Source organism: Lindgomyces ingoldianus (assembly GCF_010093535.1).
Source record: "Lindgomyces ingoldianus strain ATCC 200398 unplaced genomic scaffold BDR25scaffold_1, whole genome shotgun sequence".
NCBI classification, from domain to species: domain Eukaryota; kingdom Fungi; phylum Ascomycota; class Dothideomycetes; order Pleosporales; family Lindgomycetaceae; genus Lindgomyces; species Lindgomyces ingoldianus.
In genome coordinates this window covers 2,602,034-2,622,878 of record NW_022985162.1, presented here as the reverse complement: position 1 = coordinate 2,622,878, position 20,845 = coordinate 2,602,034, and the positions used below count along the sequence as shown (strand labels likewise).

General features: G+C 48.5%; 6 protein-coding genes across 6 annotated transcripts; 3 read left to right on the top strand and 3 right to left on the bottom strand.

Moving 5' to 3' along the window:
• Positions 1–181: 181 nt before the first annotated feature.
• On the bottom strand, positions 182–2,476 carry BDR25DRAFT_299875 (lysyl-tRNA synthetase). The gene is made up of 6 exons (XM_033689245.1): positions 2,359–2,476; positions 2,179–2,309; positions 2,066–2,127; positions 1,857–1,994; positions 879–1,809; positions 182–828 (listed from the first exon to the last, which is right to left on the bottom strand). Exons 1-6 carry the CDS (start codon positions 2,441–2,443, stop codon positions 361–363), a joined length of 1,815 nt encoding a protein of 604 aa, XP_033555050.1. The 5' UTR covers positions 2,444–2,476; the 3' UTR covers positions 182–360.
• Positions 2,477–4,265: 1,789 nt separating this feature from the next.
• BDR25DRAFT_365329 (multidrug resistance-like protein) lies at positions 4,266–9,599 on the bottom strand (the record flags this gene model as incomplete). The annotated part of the gene is made up of 19 exons (XM_033696885.1): positions 4,266–4,989; positions 5,055–5,507; positions 5,557–5,722; positions 5,772–5,836; positions 5,891–5,941; positions 5,990–6,061; positions 6,111–6,234; positions 6,282–6,641; positions 6,691–6,953; positions 7,004–7,077; positions 7,130–7,746; positions 7,797–7,946; positions 8,001–8,084; positions 8,133–8,224; positions 8,277–8,464; positions 8,519–8,745; positions 8,800–9,031; positions 9,068–9,298; positions 9,381–9,599. The coding sequence occupies 19 exons, from the start codon at positions 9,597–9,599 to the stop codon at positions 4,266–4,268; spliced, it is 4,392 nt and encodes a 1,463-aa protein (XP_033555049.1).
• Positions 9,600–10,407: 808 nt separating this feature from the next.
• BDR25DRAFT_365323 (DNA polymerase epsilon subunit B) lies at positions 10,408–13,332 on the bottom strand (the record flags this gene model as incomplete). Its single annotated transcript, XM_033696884.1, has 3 exons — positions 12,587–13,332; positions 10,888–12,538; positions 10,408–10,635 (listed from the first exon to the last, which is right to left on the bottom strand). Exons 1-3 carry the CDS (start codon positions 13,282–13,284, stop codon positions 10,408–10,410), a joined length of 2,577 nt encoding a protein of 858 aa, XP_033555048.1. The 5' UTR covers positions 13,285–13,332.
• A 143-nt stretch (positions 13,333–13,475) lies between these two features.
• On the top strand, positions 13,476–15,129 carry BDR25DRAFT_250868 (uncharacterized protein). Its single transcript, XM_033686095.1, has 2 exons — positions 13,476–14,633; positions 14,696–15,129. The coding sequence occupies exons 1-2, from the start codon at positions 13,560–13,562 to the stop codon at positions 14,999–15,001; spliced, it is 1,380 nt and encodes a 459-aa protein (XP_033555047.1). The 5' UTR covers positions 13,476–13,559; the 3' UTR covers positions 15,002–15,129.
• Positions 15,130–17,590: 2,461 nt separating this feature from the next.
• Positions 17,591–17,899, top strand: BDR25DRAFT_207929 (uncharacterized protein; the record flags this gene model as incomplete). Its single annotated transcript, XM_033684547.1, has 2 exons — positions 17,591–17,643; positions 17,743–17,899. Coding segments are annotated over 2 exons (210 nt in total), but the record flags the coding sequence as incomplete, so codon positions are not given.
• Positions 17,900–18,824: 925 nt separating this feature from the next.
• On the top strand, positions 18,825–20,060 carry BDR25DRAFT_276031 (uncharacterized protein; the record flags this gene model as incomplete). The annotated part of the gene is made up of 2 exons (XM_033687532.1): positions 18,825–19,067; positions 19,189–20,060. The coding sequence occupies 2 exons, from the start codon at positions 18,825–18,827 to the stop codon at positions 19,957–19,959; spliced, it is 1,014 nt and encodes a 337-aa protein (XP_033555045.1). The 3' UTR covers positions 19,960–20,060.
• Positions 20,061–20,845: the final 785 nt, after the last annotated feature.

Genomic DNA, 20,845 nt, shown 5'->3' with positions numbered 1-20,845 from the left:
CTAAGTTAAAGTGGTTCTGAGGTGAAGGTCAAGTTGCGGAGCGGGCATTGATTGGTAGAGACAAACTAACCGAAACGGACTAGCGCAAGGTGGTGTCGGAAGGGCAAGGCAGAGGTGAAATTATAGAAAGCATGACGTATACGCACGCCCAGAAGACGGAGAAGTGTCATAAAATTGAACCTGCAAATATTGATTGTCTAGAATGAAGTATTTTTGTTCTACGGGCTGTCTAAATGCCCGAACATTTTGGTTGCCCTCACCCACTCCAGCCAGCAATGGTCCTTCTCACGCCTACTTCATGAATCCCTAGTTGTGAATACGTAGCTGCACCTGCAACTACACCTATTCATTCGATGCAAATCATTTATGGGGTATCCCTTCCTCCGGCATAGGCTCAATACCAACAGCCTCTGCTGCCGTCTGCTGCGGCTTCTTCTCATCAACATCCTTCATGAATGGGAATGCTAGGACTTCCTTGATACTGTAGTGATCTGTCAAGAACATGACCAATCTATCAATACCCATGCCCCATCCTCCCGTTGGGGGAAGACCATACTCCAACGCTTGGCAGAAAGTCTCATCAATGAGCTGTGCTTCGTCATCACCCTGTGCCTTTTGGTTGGCTTGCTCTTCGAAACGCATGCGCTGGTCGAAGGGATCATTCAACTCAGTATAAGCGTTGCAAATCTCCTTCTTGCAGACGAAAGCTTCGAAGCGCTCGCATAGACCGGGAATGGAGCGGTGGTATTTGGCTAAGGGAGACATGATTTCGGGGTGGCCCATGATGAAAGTTGGATTGACGCAAGTCTCTTCGATGAACTCGCCAACCTAAAGCGCGGATCAGTACAGCAAGAATGGGGCTTAATTGATAGACTTACTAGCTTATCGATCATCCTGGAAGCCGTTAATGGCGGCGAACATTCCACATTGACCTTCTTGAGCACACGCTGGAGGAATTCGTTCGATTCTGGCGTATGTAGCTGGTTGGCCGGTGGGAACTTTTCCCCGGTTGCCTTCTCAAGCTCAGGAATCATCTCGACTCTCCTCCACGGTTTCTCCCAATTTACATCATATGTTTGCCCGTCCTGAGTGTGATACTGAGTCTTGTATGTTCCCTTGACCGAGTGTACCAGGCCCGACACAAGCTCTTCAGTCATATCCATGATGTCGTACATATCCATGAAAGCCATATAAAACTCGCAGGTGGTAAATTCCGGGTTGTGCGTCAAATCAATACCCTCGTTTCTAAATTGGCGCCCTATTTCATAAACACGCTCAATCCCGCCCACAACAAGTTCCTTGAGGTAGAGTTCTGGAGCTATGCGGAGGAACAGCTCCATACCGAGATCGTTGTGGAAGGTCTTGAAAGGCCGGGCTGTCGCGCCACCGGCAATCTTGTTCATCATGGGAGTCTGTACTTCCAAGAAATCTCGCTCGTCGAAGTACTTACGAACGTACTTGACGACCTTAGTCCGGGTAATAAGTGTCTCGCGAGTCGGATCATTCATGATCAGATCGAGGAATCGCTGTCGGTGGCGCTGCTCCTGATCCTTGAAGCCGTAGTATTCTGTCGGGAGCTGGCGCAAGCATGGCGTGAGGAGAACGACCTCCTTTGCAAATATGCTGAGCTCTCCACCGTCTCTGTTCTTGGGACTTGTTCGGCCAGGGTAACCAACCACGCCAATCCAATCTCCTCGCCGTAGGTGTTCATGCTGCTCGAGGAAGGGAACCGAGCCAGATGCTTCTTGCAATTGACACATGATCTGGATCGAAACGCCCTCTGCCTTGCAGTCATAGAATCGTAGTGCACTGCCATTGATCAGCCCAATCCTATACGGGTGACTATGAAAACCCACTTTCCGGAAGCACGCTTCGTAATGATGCGCACGCCGACCCGGATTTCCTTTTCTGGTAGGGTCTCGCCCTTCTTGAGGTGCTCGTATTCCTTGATGAAGCCAGGGACTTTGTAGTTGACGTGGAACTTGTGGGGGTATCTATCCACCTGTCAGTTGACCCGCCATGCTGTCAATACGTTTCGCGGGGTATGGATGGAGGCGAGGCATACGGATTAGGGTCCTTGGAGCTCCGGAGCTTGTTGATAGCCCTCGATCGAATCTCAAAGTATTGCTGCAGTCTGATGAGATATCTGTCTCTTGGCTTATTTATAAGGAAGCATACATTTGGATTCAGTTCTCCTTCTGCGTCTTCTGCCGACTTCTCTTTCTTGGGCCTGTTCGGCAGAGCAGCCGCCTTCTCGGCCTTCTCAGCCTTCTTGCGCTCATTGTCGCGTTGCTTCTGGCGACGCTTCACTGCGGGGCGTGAGTCTTAAATCACAATCTAGTGGGATGCAACACAAACATTCGCTCTTGGAAATATTCTCGCCGGTAACGGGATCGAGGTGCAAGTTCTCGCCAGCCTCAGCGGGAGGCTGCTGGTCGGCCATGGTGTGAATTGGTCTGTCTTTGCTGGTAGTGTGTTTGGACGCGGGGCAGCATTTTACCCTTAAGTTTTGCCCGTGAGTCAGGCTGCGGATTAATTGTTTTTCCGGCCAGGTGCCTTGACTCACCACCGTCCCCCTTTCGTTCGACCTCCAAGTATTGTTTGTCCATCATATCTTATGTCTAAGTCGATTCCTAGAACGCAGACTGCCTCATAATGCGATGATGCACAATTAAGCGCAACGCGAATACACGAGCTCACTAGCTAGTCTTGCGACGCAATAAAAGCTTATGTACAGTCCAATCGCTTGGCCTAATGATATTTTCTACTTCTACGATGAATAGGTGAAGTAGTACGCAGCATAAGGCGGTGTTTGGTGCGTATGTATATGAAATTGCTCACCGATACAATCCACTTGAATCTTGAATATTCTGGTTACTCTTCTCGTCCAAATCCCTCCCCATAACCGAACGACTAATCACAGCTACGACCATTTTTAGAATCCACAAAGCAGCCAAGAGTATCAGAGAGGGCAAGAACGACGTTCGGCACCTTCTGAAGGAAGCGCCCGAAGCAGTTTCTCCCGCGGAACCGGAGGCGAAGGCCGTCGCTGCACTAGTTGAAGCAACTTTAGCCGCACATTCTTGAACGGCGCGAGACTAATAACCCGGACTTGACCATGTCAAATGCTTTCCGGCGAACAGTAGTAGATCTTGTTCAATTCTCTCCGATCTACTGCGCAAAATCGATCGATTTAATTCTGGAAGAAACAGTCAATGAGTGCTTGGGACGTATTCAAACAGGTATTCAAAGGGAAGGAGTCTGTCAAGGATTTGGACTGACAACAGCGGCAGAAAAAAAGTTTGATTGATGGCCTTCTTTACTATTTTCTATTAGTATCTCTAGAGATCAAGAGTATGGGCGACCTCGACTAACAGTGTTAGTGCTCTCCTAAAGAATGATAGTGGAAAGAACTAAATGCAGATTGATACTTCCATCAAAGATTTATTGGAACTAGAGGACAGGCTTGCACGCAGACCTTGTGCTGAAAGACCTCCCAAATCCAACCCGTCTGACAGTTACGATGTCTTACCCAACGACTCCGAATAAAACGTGCAGTCATCAGAACAACCGTCATCTGTCTGCGAGGCCTCCATCTCAATCTCCTTTGATATTATAAAACAGTCAGCTGTACACCCCAAGTGCGCAGACCAGAACCTAATTGAATCGCTCTCCAACGTGTTCTTCATCAGACCCAATCTTGCCCTCGCTGATGTGTCAAATATTTCGATCCTTAAAGCTTCCGATCATCGCATCCGATCTTCCGACGGGCATTTCTATGAGTTTAGAAGCTTCCATTCAACGATCGTTCCCTGCGAACAGACTGATTCGACGAAATTATTGATCCCTGTTTAGTATCAGGGCTCCAGAATAAATGGCATGGAACCCCAGACAGTGACATCACATGGTGTTGCGGGCTCTATGTAGGCGCTCAGCCTTTCAAGGTGACTCTACAGGAGCGGATAACATAGCAGCACCAAGAGTGACTAATGCTAGCACCTGCTAGGACTGAGAAGGTAAAAAGGGTTAGAGGAGAGAAGCCAGAGAAGCCAACATAAATTCTGGCAAGAGGCTAACAGAAATGTATAGCGTTCAAAAAAAAAAAAACAAGCCTTTAGTTAGCATCCTAAACTGTAATAGATATTTTCAAAACTGTAATGTCTTTCTAGACCTGCATCTTGCTCTGCTTGCCGGACTATTTAGGTGACCCACTTCTACAAAACACGCCTTGTACTTAGAACAGTAAACATTCTCTTATCTTCTTGCTAGAATTTGTACTCCTCCTCTTCTATCTTCCTCCCTGCCTTATTCTTGCCCTTCCGCTGGACCATATCCCTGAAAACTCCTCCCTGCCTCTTCAATAACTCCTCCGGACTCCCCTCTTCAACTACTCTCCCCTCCCTGAGTACAACAACCCAATCGAAGTCTGTCACAGTTTCCACCCGATGGGCAATTGCAATCACTGTTTTGCACTCAAACTCCTCTCTCATAACCCTTTGCATCATCTTATCAGTCTCATAATCCACACTACTAGTCACTTCATCCAATACCACCACTTTCCCTGGCCTGAGTAGTGCTCTTGCAAGACAGAAGAGTTGTTTCTGACCGTGGGAAAGAGTGTCATCGGAAAATTCAGCATCGAGGCCTCCTTTAGATTCAACAACTGCCCAGAGCTGGACCTTCTCTAAGACAGTGCGCAGCTGTATGTCGGTTGAGGAGGCATAAGGATCGAGATTCAGACGAATGCTACCTGTGAGGAAGTAAGGGTCTTCACCGATAACGTTAAGTCTGGTGCGGATGTACTCGCGGGGCATGGTAGAGAGATCGATGCCGTCGATAGTGATACAGCCGCTGCTAGTTTCTACCATGCGGAAGAGAGAAGAAACAAGTGTGGATTTGCCGCTTCCGGTTCGTCCCACGATTGCCACTTTTTGCCCCGCGGGAATGTCGAGCGTGATTTCATTTAAAGCTTTACGGTCCTCATTTGTACTAAACGGAACGCGTGAGTGTACCACTCATCATGAGCTAGAAGATTTATGAGGGTGACGGCATACTCATACGAAACGGTGAGATTCTGAATCTCAATCTTTCCCTTACTTGGCCAGTCCGGAGGTGGCACGTTTATCTCCCCATCTTTATATTCAACATCTGTCTCCTCCACAAACTGTTTCACTCTTGCCACTGCCCCAATACTAGTTTCCATCTGCGTCCAAAACAGAATTGCTAATTTCAAATTCGCCGTAAAGCTAATAATCTGTGTCAGACTTACTCCAGTAAAGCCCACAGAAATGGTATCTCTCATCCTAACTGCCACGCCAACAACTAGAATGGCAAGGGCAGTAGTGATGAGATCCAGGACAAGAGTGAGCCAGGTCTGGATCATGAACATAAGGTAGAACGGCTTCTGGGATTTATCAACTAAATTATGGTTGTGTGCGATGGAGGCTTTCTGCCATGCGAAGGCTCGGATGGTTGCCAGCCCGGATAGAGATTCTATAAATTGCGTACTTCGGTGCTGTCAGCAGATTGGCCAATATATTGGACGGCAGGACACACTATACGGGCGCTTTCTCCTCGAGGTCTAGGAAACGCATTTGTCGAGAAGTGCGAAGGTAGTACCGCTGAACAAAATAGTATATCACGAAAAGCACAGGAATACAACTTGCAACATAATATGCAGCTGACGCAATGAGACCAATCTGGCCAACACAGGATAGGAATCCTTGAGAGGCGTCAGTAGATGCACTGTGAGAGAGTTGTGGAGAGCGTACCGCCGGTGACAGCCATGACGGCAAGTGGGAGGTTTGCATCTAGAAGTTGCATATCTTGACTAAACCTATTGGTGGGCAAATATCAGCTCCTATCGAAGTTGAATGTAGAAAGGTCGTACCTCGTGGTAATTGAGCCAGTGTCAGTCTTACTGAAGAAAGACATTGGGGCCCTAGAGAAGTATTAGTAGCTACGCTTCAAACATCCACCGGCAACATACGACATAACCGCGTTCACAGTTAACTCGTGCAATCGAAGGCCAGACCTTTTGGCCATTATGTTGAATGAGAACCTAGTGCTTTTAGCAAGAGCTAACAATCTAAATTTCGCAGGAAGCTCACCATGTCAGCAAACACATATCGATTAAGCCAACAATCTGAAGCGCAGTGTACAATCCAAGATAATACCCTGTATGCTTATTTGGCTCGGAAGCGTTAGCATCAGCATACCACTTCAACCAAACAGCTACATGTAGTTAGAGCAGCATTCGTCAAAGCAAACATAGGACATACTTGGAAACGTGGAAAAGAAGCCCCAGCCACATGCCAAAGCAAGGAATACTGTGGTCATGCCCCATCCAATGGTTCCGAAGTAGTACTGATATACCTTCCAATCGCCGAGTTGCCTACGCTTGTCGTCTGAGGTAGTAATGATGGAGTTATTAGGTACAGATTGGAAGATCGTACGTGGCCTTGATGAAGAGTCCATTTCTGAGTCTTCTTTAGTCGCCGTGGCTTGCTCGTTTGCGTGCTCCAGGCAGAATTTGGAAACGTAGCCATCAATTGCTTTAAGTTCTTGAAATGTTCCTTGTTCGGCAACCTTGCCCTCTGGAGATAGAGCAATAATGCGATCCGAAAATGGCAGAAGGCCCACTTTAGATCATGTTAGCAAGCACTCAAATCATGGGGAATCTCCACTTGCCAGCATTGGTAGCAATCAACACCGTCGTATTCCATTTTCTGAAGAGGCCACTCGGACCCAGAAGCCGATCGAAAACGTTCCGCTGGGTATTAGCATCAAGACAATTGAAGACATCATCAAAGACCACAAAATCCTTTCTTGCATACACGGCCCGAGCAATTGCAATCCTTTGCTTTTGTCCACTACTCAAAGAAAGACCTTTGCTTCCAATTCTGGTGTCATGTCTGCGAGGAAATGTAGCGATGTCTTGTTCGAGGTCGCAACTATGTAAATTAAGCACTTTTATCCATCAAATGTGGTACTTCCAACCTACCAATAGATTACCGTATCATAGAGATTCTGATCGAAACTCGAGAAGCCAACAATGTTCTCCTTCACAGAGGTATTCTGTGCAAGCCCCATCAGCAAGAAAAGACCGATATCCCAAACCAATACTTACAATTAGCCAGGGTGTTTGCTCGCAGTATGCGGCCTCGGATTTTGATACATACACAAATCCTTTGGAGCTAGGGGTCTCGCCTAGGATAGCTTTGAGGAGCGTAGACTTCCCAGAAGCAATAGCGCCAATCAGAAGAGTCAGATCAGAGTGTTGAATACTAATATCAATCTCTTGCAAGATGGGAGGACCATCCTTCGTCCAGCCGAAGGCACCGCTTTCGATGCGTACTGCCTCATTCGAGGTATAAATTCTCTCCCCAACGGATCTCAGTTGGTTGCTCTCCGTAAGTTCAATATCATTGTGCAAGACCGGTGGCCTTGGTATTTGAAGGGAGTGGTCCTTCAATGGCTGCGCAGTAGGAGGTATTCCCAAAGTCTTGAGGCGATGATCCGAGAGAGACTCTGAGATTAAAAACTTTTCAATTCGCTCGACGCAGCCGAATGTTGTCCTGAATTCGATGATATCTCCATACAGTGCAAAAAGAGGCTGCGTGAGCAGAATCAAAAGAGCTAAGGATGTGAAGAGCCTTGGAGCATCTAGTGTTGTGCCATCTTTAGCAGCAATGACTGCATAGAAAGCAAACGTAGCAACGGGAGACAACATGATGGGCATAAAGGCTACAGAAACTTTCAGCCACGATATCACACTTTCAAGACCGAGAACATACCTAAAGTCGCTGAAATAGCTCCAAGTGACCAAAACTTCTCCGCATACTTGATCTCATTGATCCTAAGGTTTTGAATTAGAGTTGAGAGTCTTGCAGTCAGTCCTGACATCTTGACCCCTTTCATGTACCCAAGCATGTTAGATGTGATTCCTTCCACTTTAGTGAGCAAAGGCTGTTACATTTGGTGGCTTGGAGAGTACCCACCAATGCGCTTCTGGATCTTGGTAATCCAGCCTAACTGCAACTTGTTCGCAACAAATGCGAGCCCAATCGTTAGAGCAGAAGTGACTGTTTGCTTTTAGCGAGCAATGCTTGAGGTGAAACAAAGAAACATACTAAGGGTGACAATGATCGGAGCTACGCATGCCCAGCCCAATCTTGCTGAGAGCAGCCAAGTTGCGAGAGCAAACTGGATTATATTCGCCCAACTTGAGTAAATATTAAGAGAGGAGCAGCAGCCCGGGGATGCGAGAATCTTACAGATTATGCATATTTCGTAAACCGCGTACCAGTCGTTCGACATCAGTACTCATCAACGTCACAGCTGAAGAGTTGTCAAGAGCTGTGATGCTGATCTCGGTCGTCTTAGTATATATCGCTGCGACAAGTGTACCACGGAGCATCGTTAGGCACCTGTAATTGCGGTGAAGAAAAAGGCTATTGGAAACCTGCAATTCGTCAACTCGACCAATTCCAAGGAGTTCAGATGTCTTTATTCTTACGCTCATTCCAAAGTATACCACAGCATATGCGCCAATTAAGCCATAACCAGTGCTCAAAGGCTCTTTTCGATTTCCATCTTGAAGGAACTGTAAAAGACGGCTCACCATTAACGGCTGGCAGAATGTAAATCCTAGCAAGACAAGACGAGGAAGTATAGGAATGACCAGGGGCCACTTAAGAAGCCGAACAATGACTTTGGTCAAACTTGGTTTTGTGGTCCGAGACGCTAAGTATCTTCAATTAGCGCATCGAATCCTTTAGCAGAAAGCAAATAACCTACATGTATTCCACTCTCTCCAAAAACGGTCATTCAGAACCTCGCTCTTCATGTTCTCATCCACAGGATACAAATCCGTCGGTTTAAGCACGTGCCTGTTGCCCTCCCTAATGATCCAATTCATCCACCACACAAAGGTCTGACTATACAAGCCACTGGTTTCCTCTGGGCCTGGTCTATCCTCCCTCTTCAAATACCCACGTTTCTCTTTCGCTTCTAAGAAAAGCATGGTGGCCTTGAGAGCAAAAGACGCAGTGAAAAGATCACGTACTATGGAGCTGAGTACCACCATCCATAATGTGCGGAGTACGACAGCATCGAAGAGGAGAGAGAACAAAAGATACGCATTCAAGAGAGCAGAGGGGCGCAGGGAGCGGGAGTGCTCGAGGTAAGATAACATGCACAACACGAGGCTGGAAAGGAAGGAGAGACTGGTGGCAATGGCAGCTAGGGTACGGATGCCATGAAGGTTCGTTGTAGCCCACGTAATCAGAGTGGTTAGCTGCAGAACCGCAAAGATGCCAATGGCTACCTGTAATGCTTATCAGACTACAGGCGCCTCATACGATGCTTGAAACACGTACGAGCTTCAGCGATCGTAATGGCTTGCCGCCGACCGTCGATTCACGCTTTCGAAGGACCTGGACGCGTAAAGGTGCGAAAAGAAGGAATAAAACTGAAGGTAAGATAGAGAAGACGTATTGCTCAAATGTAAAAGTGAAGTCGCGACGGCAACCTTCTACAATAGGTCCGAAGGCTTCATCCACCGATGGAGAGCACTGCAGATGTGTAGTTTCATTCATTACGACGCGAAGAAGGTGAACAGCAGATGGAAGAGGAATGAAGAGGATTAGAGAGAGACCAACATGGCGAATTCCTGCCTCCTGGATCCTTTCAACCCAGCTCGAGTTTGGTGTTTAGCACCTTCCAACAATGCTCGCCAAGCTTCGCTTAGGTTTATCTCCCTCGGTAATACCTCCCCTTACAACTGGATAATTGACTTCATGAAACACTAGCCAATCTGGAGGCAGCTAAATTTAGTTACGTCACGTGCTATTCATCTCTTAAGGACGCGCCTCGCGTTCTCCTTCCTGTCACAATTCTCAGATATTCGGGTTGAGAGTATCCTCATAGAAATATACATATAATCCATACAAACCATGTCTACAGTCTCGTATCGAATTCAATCGCCCTTTGACTTTCCACGGAGAGTTCCCAGCCTATTCGCCGCATGCCCTTTATTGCTGACACTTCTCAACAGCATCATACCATACTAATCTCGCAATCCCCTCTCCTCATCCCCCATCCCAGAACCCCAGTTTCTTATCGTCTACCTACCGCAAAACCCGAAATGACCACCCATCCTCACCTTCCTCACTCGCATCCTAGCCCACTTAGCCCCAAATTCCAGAATCCTAGACGCCGGCTGCGGAACAGGAAAGCCCATCGCCTACGCCTACATCTTTAGGGCCTTATGCAACCGGCATCGACATCTTTAACTCTATGATCGACCGTTGCAAGGGATCCGTTCCAGACGCAGAGTTTGAAGTCGCGGATATGTGGAATTCCTCCCCTCCCTAGCATGCCTTCGACGCTGTATTTAATATACTGTCACTGTTTACGCTCTCTCGCACCGAAATCAAAGCCATAGCGACCAAGTTGTGCACTTGGATTAATCCCTCCGGTTTCCTGTGTTTGGCACCATGGCCGCTGAAGGCTCCTCCCATCTACCCTCAGACCGCCAAGGTATTCCCGATTTAGACAGTCTATGCCCGAGATATCAGCTCCTTGTTTATAGACCGCATAGTCCCTCCCTGTCATGCTATTCACGCCCGAGGGCTGGAAGAGTCTGCATTCAGCGAATGGGTTCGAGATTGTAGAGATGGCGACGGCTGGCCCGGAGCCGCATTATTATATCTTGGCCAGGGAGGGGGTACGATGAAGCTCTTCATCGATCTCTTTGCAAGATCTGCTCAAGTAGAACTAATTATATATTGGCTTACGCTGTCTAAATCCTGCCCATTCCACCCGCATGCAAAACCCAGTACATTCAAGTCATTAAACAACAAGTAATCATCCTTCCGATCTCACAACCCCAACCCCAGTCCTAACCTCAAACTCCACCCACCTTGCTCTGCCTTCCTTTCTCCCTCGTCCCCCGCTCTCATCAATCGGCCCCGGATTCATAACCGTACAACCACAATACTTGGCTACAAAGGCCGGGGCGTCTTTATCTGCGACAACCAGTGCAGTCGGCAAGGGGTATAAATTTAGGGTGTGTCCATAATCCCAATGGAGTGGACGGACTGACAGCGGGAAAGGCGAGAGATGGGATTGCGAGAGAAGCGTGCGGGTTAGGGAGCGTGCGATTTGCGTGTCGGAATCAAGCTGCTCTTGGTTGTGCTGGGACGGGTTGAGTTGTGTGGGCAGGTTTGCGTCATCGAGGTCCATGGTCTCGTGGGCTTGACACTCTTCCGTAGTCGCGTCGGGCATATCTTCTTCCTCATCACCGCTCTCCGGCTTAGAGAACCGAATGCTAGTTCGATGGAGCCGGCCTAGGACATCATCGCGCATCACTGCCATTTCACCTTTCACGCCGAACCAGCTGAGACGTGAGGGATTACTTGTCCAAACCACATCCCCTTCTTTCCCTTTCGATTTCCCGGTTCCCCAGACCTCTCTATTCGCCTCTGCAACGACTCTTCTTATTCGGTTGGTGAATAAACTAGGAACAGGTCTTCTGGGTAAAGGCACCGCGGCACCACCTGAGAAAGCGCTAGGCCAGGCATCGTTGTCACCCGGAACGAAGACAAGCGAAGTGTGTGCGATGAGTTGTGGGAAGTCTGCGAGAAGAGAGGCCAGGGCGTCGAAATGCTCTTTGTACTCTATACTAGCCGCACCGGGAACACCGGCCAAACTGGCTTTTGAACTGAAATTTCCCATCAGCACAATGGCGAGTGGATAGACGGGATGCGGGTCTGCTGGGTCGGGGGTGTATGTGCGAAGTAGTGTGCGGAGAGATGAGAGCGTGGAGGGGATATCGAGGTGGAGGTCTGATGCTACAACAATATTGTGGAGAGAGCTTGGAGAGAGAAGTTTTGATGCAATGCGTGACATTCGGGACCCAGTTGCGCGCTCGGAACCTAGGCCTAGGAAGTCCGTCCATCCGAATGCTGGACCTGAAAGACTATTTTTGTCGGCCTCCTCGACAGTGCCACCGAGGGTGGTGGATCGCCGTTCTGAAGGTGGTTGGCCGACTGAAAAGCCGATAAACTTTCCGCCGACTGTACCACCTATACCGCTCATACCTCCGAGCGTGGAATTTGAGCCCGCAGCTAGATTGCCGTAGTCTTCTTCGTAGCTTCCGTCCACTAGCACGATCATTCCTGGCACGAAATAAGCTCCATTTTCAGGAATTGGGCGCGCGTGTTGGAGATCAAGAGCTATTGTGCCAGTGAGATCCGAAAGTGCTAGGGAGCCGGTGGGTGAGACGGTGAGCATGCCCAAGAGAAGATGCGTACTGCCACTTCTTCCAAGCAAATTGGCAATAGGGGTTATCGTAGTCGTTTGAGAAGTAGATATAGAGCCTGTTCGATTCAACGAGGACGAGCGGGCGACGGAGAAAGTTGGAGTCTGAAACGTCTCATTGCGCAGTATCCGTTGGTGAACGACGTGATAGCGTTGGCGGAAAAGATGGGTTTTGTGAGACGGATCTGGGAAGAGGGAGGGTTTTGTCGTAGACCTACGTTTGTCAGTGCGCTGGATGGAGGCTTAAAGTTGGAAATCTTACTTTTCAAAATGCTTCTGGGTTACATTGTAGAAAAGCTTTGGCTGCTCAAATGCCCCTACTACCTTCATCCACTCTCGTGGGTCCTTTAAAACATCCTCCTCCTCTTCCTGTTCCTCGGCCTCGAGATTTGACATGCCGAAGCTGGCTTGGCTCTCGAGTGCGGGTCTCCCGCCGAAGCCCACTATATTTTGCGCACTTGGCTCAGATGCAAAAGTGAAGCTTGTTTGCCTGCTCAATCCCGAACCAGGGGCTATTCTCCCTCCGCTCATAGACCCCTCAAGCGTCTTAAGTATGTTCCTCAGCGTCTCACCCTCGCCCTCTACGATCACCTGGCTACTGCACTTCTTCCAGGTCTTCGCTACCTCCTCAAGCACTTTCTCTGCAAGACCTTCTTCTCTCCATCCTGAACCGCATTGCCTCCCAATGAAGGTTGCTAATGCTTGTAGAGCCGAAGATGTGAGAGTGAGATTGTGCTTCTTGGTGAATGTTCGGAAAGCAAGCGGTCGTAAAGTTGCCGGTGGGAGCAATATGGGTAGGACTGTTTGCTTTGTGACGGGCTTCAGCGCCGGCGGTGCGCGTATTGGGACGGTCTGGCGGGGAAGGATGGGGTGGACGGGGGTGCCAAATGCAGGCGATGAGGAAGGGATTGGGTTATCTAGAATCGCAGAAGGCTTATCCGGCCGCCTAGCTGTCGCCATCGCAAAGTAACAGACCAGAAGTGTTATGTATGGGATTGTGTGTTGGAGTGTGTAGAGCGTAATTGAGGCGCCCCTCAGACGCGGTACACGGTTTCGCGGTCGCGGTGGTCGTGGCTGTGGCCCGAGCGCCTCACCATTCTTCGCCGCCTTCTCATCGCGACATGATCCACAAATTCTCGACACTTCACTTACCCACCTCTCGGCTACTCTAATCGCGGTCGCGCGGCCTATATACACGACAACCATACTATCTCGGGCTTCCTCGCCTTCTCACAATGGCCGAAACCACCTCCAATCCTGCGGCGCCTGCCCCAGAGGCTCCTCCTTCACGAGAGAAACTTGCCGAGCTCACCACCGCCGCCGCTCTCCAATACTCACTTAAGAACCATTCCCTCGCATCAGATCTCTATGCCCAAGCACTCGAAATTCAGACCGAGCTCAATGGCGATCTTGCCCCCGAGAACGCCGAGCTGCTGTTCGCATATGGTCGCTGTTTGTACAAGGTGGCCGTCGCAAAGAGCGATGTGCTAGGTGGTAAGGTCGTACAAGAGGAGAAAAAGAAGCCGAAGGCAGACAAGAAGCCGAAGGCAGATCCTGGAGAGGGCTCAAGTGCGCAGTCAAATGGCGCTAAGAAGAGGGAAAATAAAGAGGAGACGGTTGCATCGAAACCGTACTTTCAACTCACCGGCGACGAGAATTGGACAGATTCGGAAGACTCGGAGGAAGAGGGTGGTGAAGGCCAGGGCGAGGAAGATGGCGACGACTTCGGAAACGCTTACGAAATCTTGGATCTTGCGCGCGTCCTCAGCACGAGGCAATTGGAGGCGTTAAAGGGTGTCAGCGATGCGGACAAGGGTGTCAGCGATGCGGACAAGGGTGTCAGCGATGCGGACAAGGGCAAGGGCAAGCCGGAGGAGACTCCGGAGAGTAGACAGATCAAGGAGCGGCTAGCAGACATCTACAACTATCTTACCGAAATCTCCCTCGAGAACGAACGCTTCGACGACGCCATTTCAGACTCACTCTCTGCGCTTCAGATCGTGGAGGAAATCTATCCCTTTGAGCATCAATATGTAACGGAAGCGCTTTACAAAATTTCGCTTGCTCTCGAATTCGCTTCTGTCACCCAGGTTCGCGAAGCAGCCAATGGAGAGCCGACCAAAGAAGCGGAAGTAGATTTCACGAAAAGGAAAGAGGCTGCAGATCATATGGAACGTGCTATTTTAAGTCTGGAGGCGCGCCTGAAAAAAGGACAGGCAGAGTTATTTGATGTCCCAGAGGACCAAAAGAAGAAAAAGGAAGATGAGATTACGGATGTTAAGGAGATGCTAGAGGAGATGCGCCAACGTGTAAGACATCCCTTCAACCTTAGTCATCTGCCCACAAAATCAGTTTTCTAATAGAATTCCAGCTCGTGGATCTCCAATCCGACCCAACAAAGGACGCATTTGACTCTACTCAAGGCATAGATCCATCTGTCGTATCGGGTCTGTTGGGCAGCATACTCGGCCAAAATCCAGCTGCGCAGAAAGCAAAGCTGGAGGAGGCTGCCAAGACTGCTAATGATGTGACTGGTTTAGTACGGACTAAGAAGAAGGAAAAGGCACCTGCTGCTATATCGTCCACAGCAGGTGACAATATAAGTGGCAAGAGGAAATTAGAAGTTGAAGAAGAAAGCATGAATGGCAAGAGGGCGAAGACGGAGGAAATACAATAGCGGCTTCTATACTTGCGGTTTCTTCTATCCCTCCATTCTTTTCGTTCTGTCTTATTATTTAAGGGTGAGAGGTCTCGATTTCACTTTATTCGTTCTAGTTGGGATACCTCGGGAGAGCGGAATCTTGGTTCAGGCGGCGTTCTGATTTCACTGGAGTTGCTCCCGGAATGAGAGCGCCTGTAAGAGAAACTAGTCTAGAAGTCTAGTCGTTCACATAACCATCTTCAGCCTAGGGTACTCTCTGTATATCTCTTCCCCCCCTGCCTGCAGCCAGCATTTTATGTCGTAAATCTCGTCGATTCTTTCATCATACAGCAAGCATCTCCGTCATGGTACGTTCAATCACGAAACAGCACTCAGGCGCCCACTCCAGTCTCTTTACATGCCATTGAAAATTGCAAAAGTGACCCTCACTTTCATTACAATCTCTTGTTTTCAGTTTCTCATTATAGCTATTCAAATAAGCTTCCGGCCCCCACAATGTGACCAAACACGGACCCCGCACCAGAGATTAAGCTTAATCGTGCAGCAATCGACAGCTTTCCTCTTTAGGCAAGTCAAGCCCTGCCTCGCCAAGACGGCGATAGAGTTATATTTTGGCTGAATGAAAACAAGAGCTAGAAATAGGTCGACAATAGGACGGATATAAAGAGGGTATTTGGAATGGGTAGGTTGGATGGGGATTTAGAACTGAGGGGGGTTTAAAACCTGGGTGTGGCCGCTGCAGGGTGGTCGGGATGATCAGGTACATCGACTACATTCCATTTGGAAAAGGTGCTTAGATTCTTTTGCACCACCTTCCCGATCTCTTTACATCTTTTGATCTGCTCGGCTCTCATCATGATTTATTCCATGACACGCCTCGCGGTTCTGGTCTCATCTCTTATCGCCTTGGCCACAGCATCTCTTAACTGCACGGTCACAAACTCATCGATTCCCTACTACGCCTGTCCAAATTCTACATGCGCTCCCGTTGGAGAATTCAAGGTCGGAGATATTGCTTGGATATGGTGTGCTGTTGACGATACCTTCAATCCAAAGTGCCTCCCCTCATCCTTCTTCCACTTCCTTTGCCCCTTCCAACTCCATTTCCCCATCCCCACCTCTCCTCCTTCTTCTGCTATTGCCCTTAATCAATCAACCAAGATAGATACTCAACTATTACTGACATATGTGACTTAGCCGCTGGCTCTTCCTCGAAAACAACAACTACGCCCTTGGGACGCAGGAGAAATACAAAGACTGCTGGTTTTTTGACCAAACGTGGCCTAGAGGTACTGATGGGCTGCCATTTTGCAGAAATGCGACATTTGTGCCGCATCCGCCTCCTGGGCCTTGTGTGTGTTGATGAAGTTGAATCGTAGGGGATGGCGGGGTTTGATGGAAGAGTGTGTAGGGTGAGGCGCAGAGATGATCAGAGTGGAAAAGAGCAGCGGCAGGGGCTCCAGTCGCGAATGATCCAGCATTACAAGCTGATATTCAGCTTCTTAGAACGTATACGATGATTGTTTCGAAACCCGTCAGGACACGTTATGGCTGCGCTCACAGGCATTTCCCATTGTAAAATAGGAAAGGGTATGGGTTGTGAAGCCACATGTTTGAGCTATGGGAAGTGGTGCAAGCAAGCCTGTGAGAGGCACGGGAAACAGCATAAGAAGCTTCGTAAAAGACTTTGGAAGTGGAGTAGTATATCTGGGTGAGGTATGGGAGGCAGTGGAAGGATATTATGAAACAATGGCCGTATTTTAAAACCAGTTCCCCCTAATATGAGATTCAGAACGTATTTCCTGAAAATACCGGTGGGGTAGAGCATAGGGCTAACATTGCAGGTAATTCACGGCTTAATTATGGGGTCAATTCGCTTAAGAACAGGTCAAACGGTTTAGGAAAGTGTTGGAGAGGACATCTAATGGTGTTAGAAGAGTTTGTTTTAGATCCTTTATGAGCTGAGGGATCTTTGAGAGGCTGTTATGGGGAGCAGAAACATGAAACCCTTTCGGGAGCGGCGTTTACAGGTTGGACTTTTTACACGTGAGGTTAAAGGCTAAAATTGTGCCCCTTTCCGCCTCAGCTTCGCTCTGGTGGAATTTGTTAGGCCACTCATTAAGGTAATATACTCGCTACATTCTCGACATAACTCTACCGGGCTACTTAAGTGGACGAGAGGCCTTGCGTATGGCAAATGGGGAGTGAGGGCTTTCTAGAACAGCTGTTTTATAGAAAGACCACTGCAGGAAACTTAACTACTACCTGGAAAAAGGAATTTTCTATGAAGCTGTAGATATCTGAAGATTTGAGATGAAGGGTTGAAGTATCATCTTCTTTCCTAGCTTAGCTCAGTTTAGCGTCGAAAGAAGTGCATGACTGAAATGCTTCCTCGGCCCGTTGCGGCTTCTCCGCTTCTCTTTCTCCAGCAAACGACTTCGCTGGTCTCTGAGGTAATGCTTAGTCTTCTGTGTTACCCCGTGATACCCAATATTAATTACTAAACCTAGCTGACACATCTGTGTAGCTCTGTAATGACCGCAACTTCTCCGGCTACCACGTGCACATCACTACCCGAGTGGTACATGGGCTCCACTTCCGAATGACAAAGTCAGTGCCGTGGGGTCAGACCAAGGGAGTTTTTGCTACTTCTTCGTGTAGGTATTTGTCTCAATTTTGGCGGAACTGTGGTTATATGCCATGAGGGTCAGGAGAAGCAATAAGTAGAGAGGGGGGGCATGTCCGCTGACGTGTAGCTGCAGGAACTCCAATTACGACACGAATAGCGATTTCTTCCACGTCGGGTACCGGGGCTATCCTGATTTGTCCATGACCCCAGTGAACGGACCAGCAGGAAGTACCAGGAACTTTGAAGATAAATTGAGCAGTTACAGGTACACAAATGAACAATAAGTTGGTGCTTCTGGTGAGCTGAGGTAGAGTATACAGGAAAGGGTGTCTACTCCAAGATGTGATCTTGCTAGTGTTCCATAAATGTAAAATTTGTGGCAGAGCGAGAGGGTATGCAGTATTACCAAGTTTATGAAATGAATGAGAAGATGAATAGAAAGAATTGATAAAGTTGCTCCAAACCATGTCTTGGTCTTTGAAGCGCTCTGAAAGCCATATAGATAGGCAAATCTAGGGAGAAATCAGACCTATCAACAGGCGAAGAAGCGTCAAAGTGTTGTCAAGCATCACGAATGACCACTTCTCGGAGATCCTTGGCGGTCTTGGAAGAGGTGTAGGAGATCTGGGCAAGGTGGCTTGGACGGCGCTGTGGATTAAGGTAAAGGCACTTCAGTAAGCCGTGGTGAGTTATTAGGCACGCATCACAGATGTGACAGAAAGAGGATCTCCTAAAAGTAGATGGTTCATGAGATGGTGTATTCAAATCCGATCCGAGGTTCAGGTAGAAAGCACGCGGGAGGTTGACGCACGTGTACGCTAGCTATATAAGGCTTAGCCTCATGTGGCTCGCGTAACCTCAGGCACTATAACTTTCAAACCGTCGATCTCACACATCACTCGTCTCAGATTCAGCATCACCCACCCCAACCTGTCCAAAGGTAACTCAAATGGGCTCTCCCCTCCGTGCTGCTGCAGCTTGATCCTTGGCAGCCACAGAAGACATACAATGCCTGTTCATGCTCTCCACCTCCATCATGCGGGCAGTCGGCCGGCCCGTCAAGGCAGAAATGCGCTTTTGAACCTTGGTTGACCCTGTCTCTTGATATTTTCACCGACCACAGGCTGATCCACTTCTCTTCAACTTTGGAATTCCCACCTTTAATGCTTTTGTCGTGAGCGAGAGAACATGTTGGATTGTTGTTGAGCAATGATCAAATTATCTACACTATTCCAGCCTGTCCTCGTCCTTTTTTTTCTTTTGCTATGGGGGGAGGTTCATGGACAAACTTTGGGAGCGCATATAGTGAGGACACCGCGGCAAGATTACCAGCAAAATCCGCATCGACGACAGCAAAATGGCAACAATAACAACAACGGGAAGAAGGACACAAGCGCGTTTAATATCGTCAATGGGCAAATATTGACACCAGGCCTCGCAATTCTGGACGCTGTATGTATATACTCTTTTCTCATCCTGACTCATGCAAGTTCGAGGAAGTCAAATCTTTGAGGCACAGTATCGGACTTGAGGAAGAATTCTGGTCTGACTCGGCCGCTAACTGTTTTTCTAGCCTCAACCCTTCACCCCCATGGGTGGGGATTTTCTGCATATCGCCATCGATGTCTCAGGCAATGGCAAACTCCCTGTTCCACCGCGAGCAATTGATGATCCCCTGACCCAGTTCTTTAACATCACGCTATTCCTAACGAGCAATGTTCTGCTGAAGAATTTTACTATCTCAAACATCACGACGTCAACGCCGCCTTTCGCGAACATCATGGACCAAGAATCGGGGCAAACTGTCAAACACATCAACTTCGAGTGGCCCGACTGCCTCGTTGGAGACGGAAAGGAAGACATTGGGACGACAGCAAGAGGCGAATATAATATCTCTATTCACCAAAATTTCCGCTTGAACGGTAGCGATCACTACAGTATCTTCAACTTGCCAATATCCGTCACGAACAGTATTTCACAATTTCCAGGAGCGGGCCAGCTTCTCACCAAACCGCCACCAGGACCACTTAATGCAAATGGAGGCCGCATGTCTTGCGAAATGATCTCTAATCGTCTAAGGAATATTACAGAGCTCGTTAACAGCGTAAATAATCCACCCGGACAGCCGTATCAGGACATCGCAATAGAAACCACAGCCAAAAATCAAGGTGGACAGGTTGGTGGTCCGGGCACCACAAATAATGGAGGTGGAGGAAACATCGGGAATAATGGAGGCAATGCGCAGGGCGTAGTAGGAGCCGGTACGAAGGCGTTCAAAGGAAGAGTGTGGGATAGCGCAGCTTTCGCTGCTGTAGTGACCCTTGCGACCACAGTGACCTGGTGACTCAGCTGGATTGCAGAATGAGACGTCAGGCTTGAGGCAAATGCGTACATGGGCGTTATGGGCAGGGAACAGGAAAGGGTGGGCTTTGCGCACAGAATGACGGTATGATACCAGCCGAATCGATTTCTTCGTACTATGAAGCTATCAGGTGTATCAAGGGAGACGTACGGATAGCTCCGCTTATCGCAAACCTGACATAACTCAAGTCTTCTAACCAGATACATTGATACCTCAAATTTCTCATACAACAATTATAATATACCATTGCACAAATCCTCGCTCTGCCAACGTCGCCGATAACAGGCACGTATGTCCATGATTGATGCACCCACTCGCCCACCCCGAATTCAAGTTCTTGCTTTTTGAGAACGCGCGTAGGAGTCTCAACCGAGTCAAATCAAGCTCCAGCCCCTGCTTCCCGTTCACCAGGACCAGGCTAATAACCTCAGTTCGGCTGCATGGTTGGCCTGCGCGGCTTGTGGCAGATGCGAACCTGTTTCATCTTGTGACGGCAAGACTCTGGCGGTGAACCGGGTTCATGCGGGTGTGTTTCAGCCCTATAGAAACTAGATTTAAGACAACGGAAGCTTGAACGTGGTCACAGCTTTGGAGGCCCTGTAGAAATGGCCGGCTGGATTGGGGGTGCTAGGGAAATATTACGTGCTTTATATCTTTTCGGATGTCACATCACTGCTTTCCACCCTATAGGAACGGCCATACATCACAGAGAAAGGGAACTATTTTCGGATCCGATTATCGCACGTTCGCATTGTCTATATGCCGGCATCTCTAACTCTTATCATGCACTACCACAAAGACCTCCAAAATCTGTCATCTAGTTACATGCATAGTATGGGTATCTGCCTAGGGATCTATGAAGAGGATT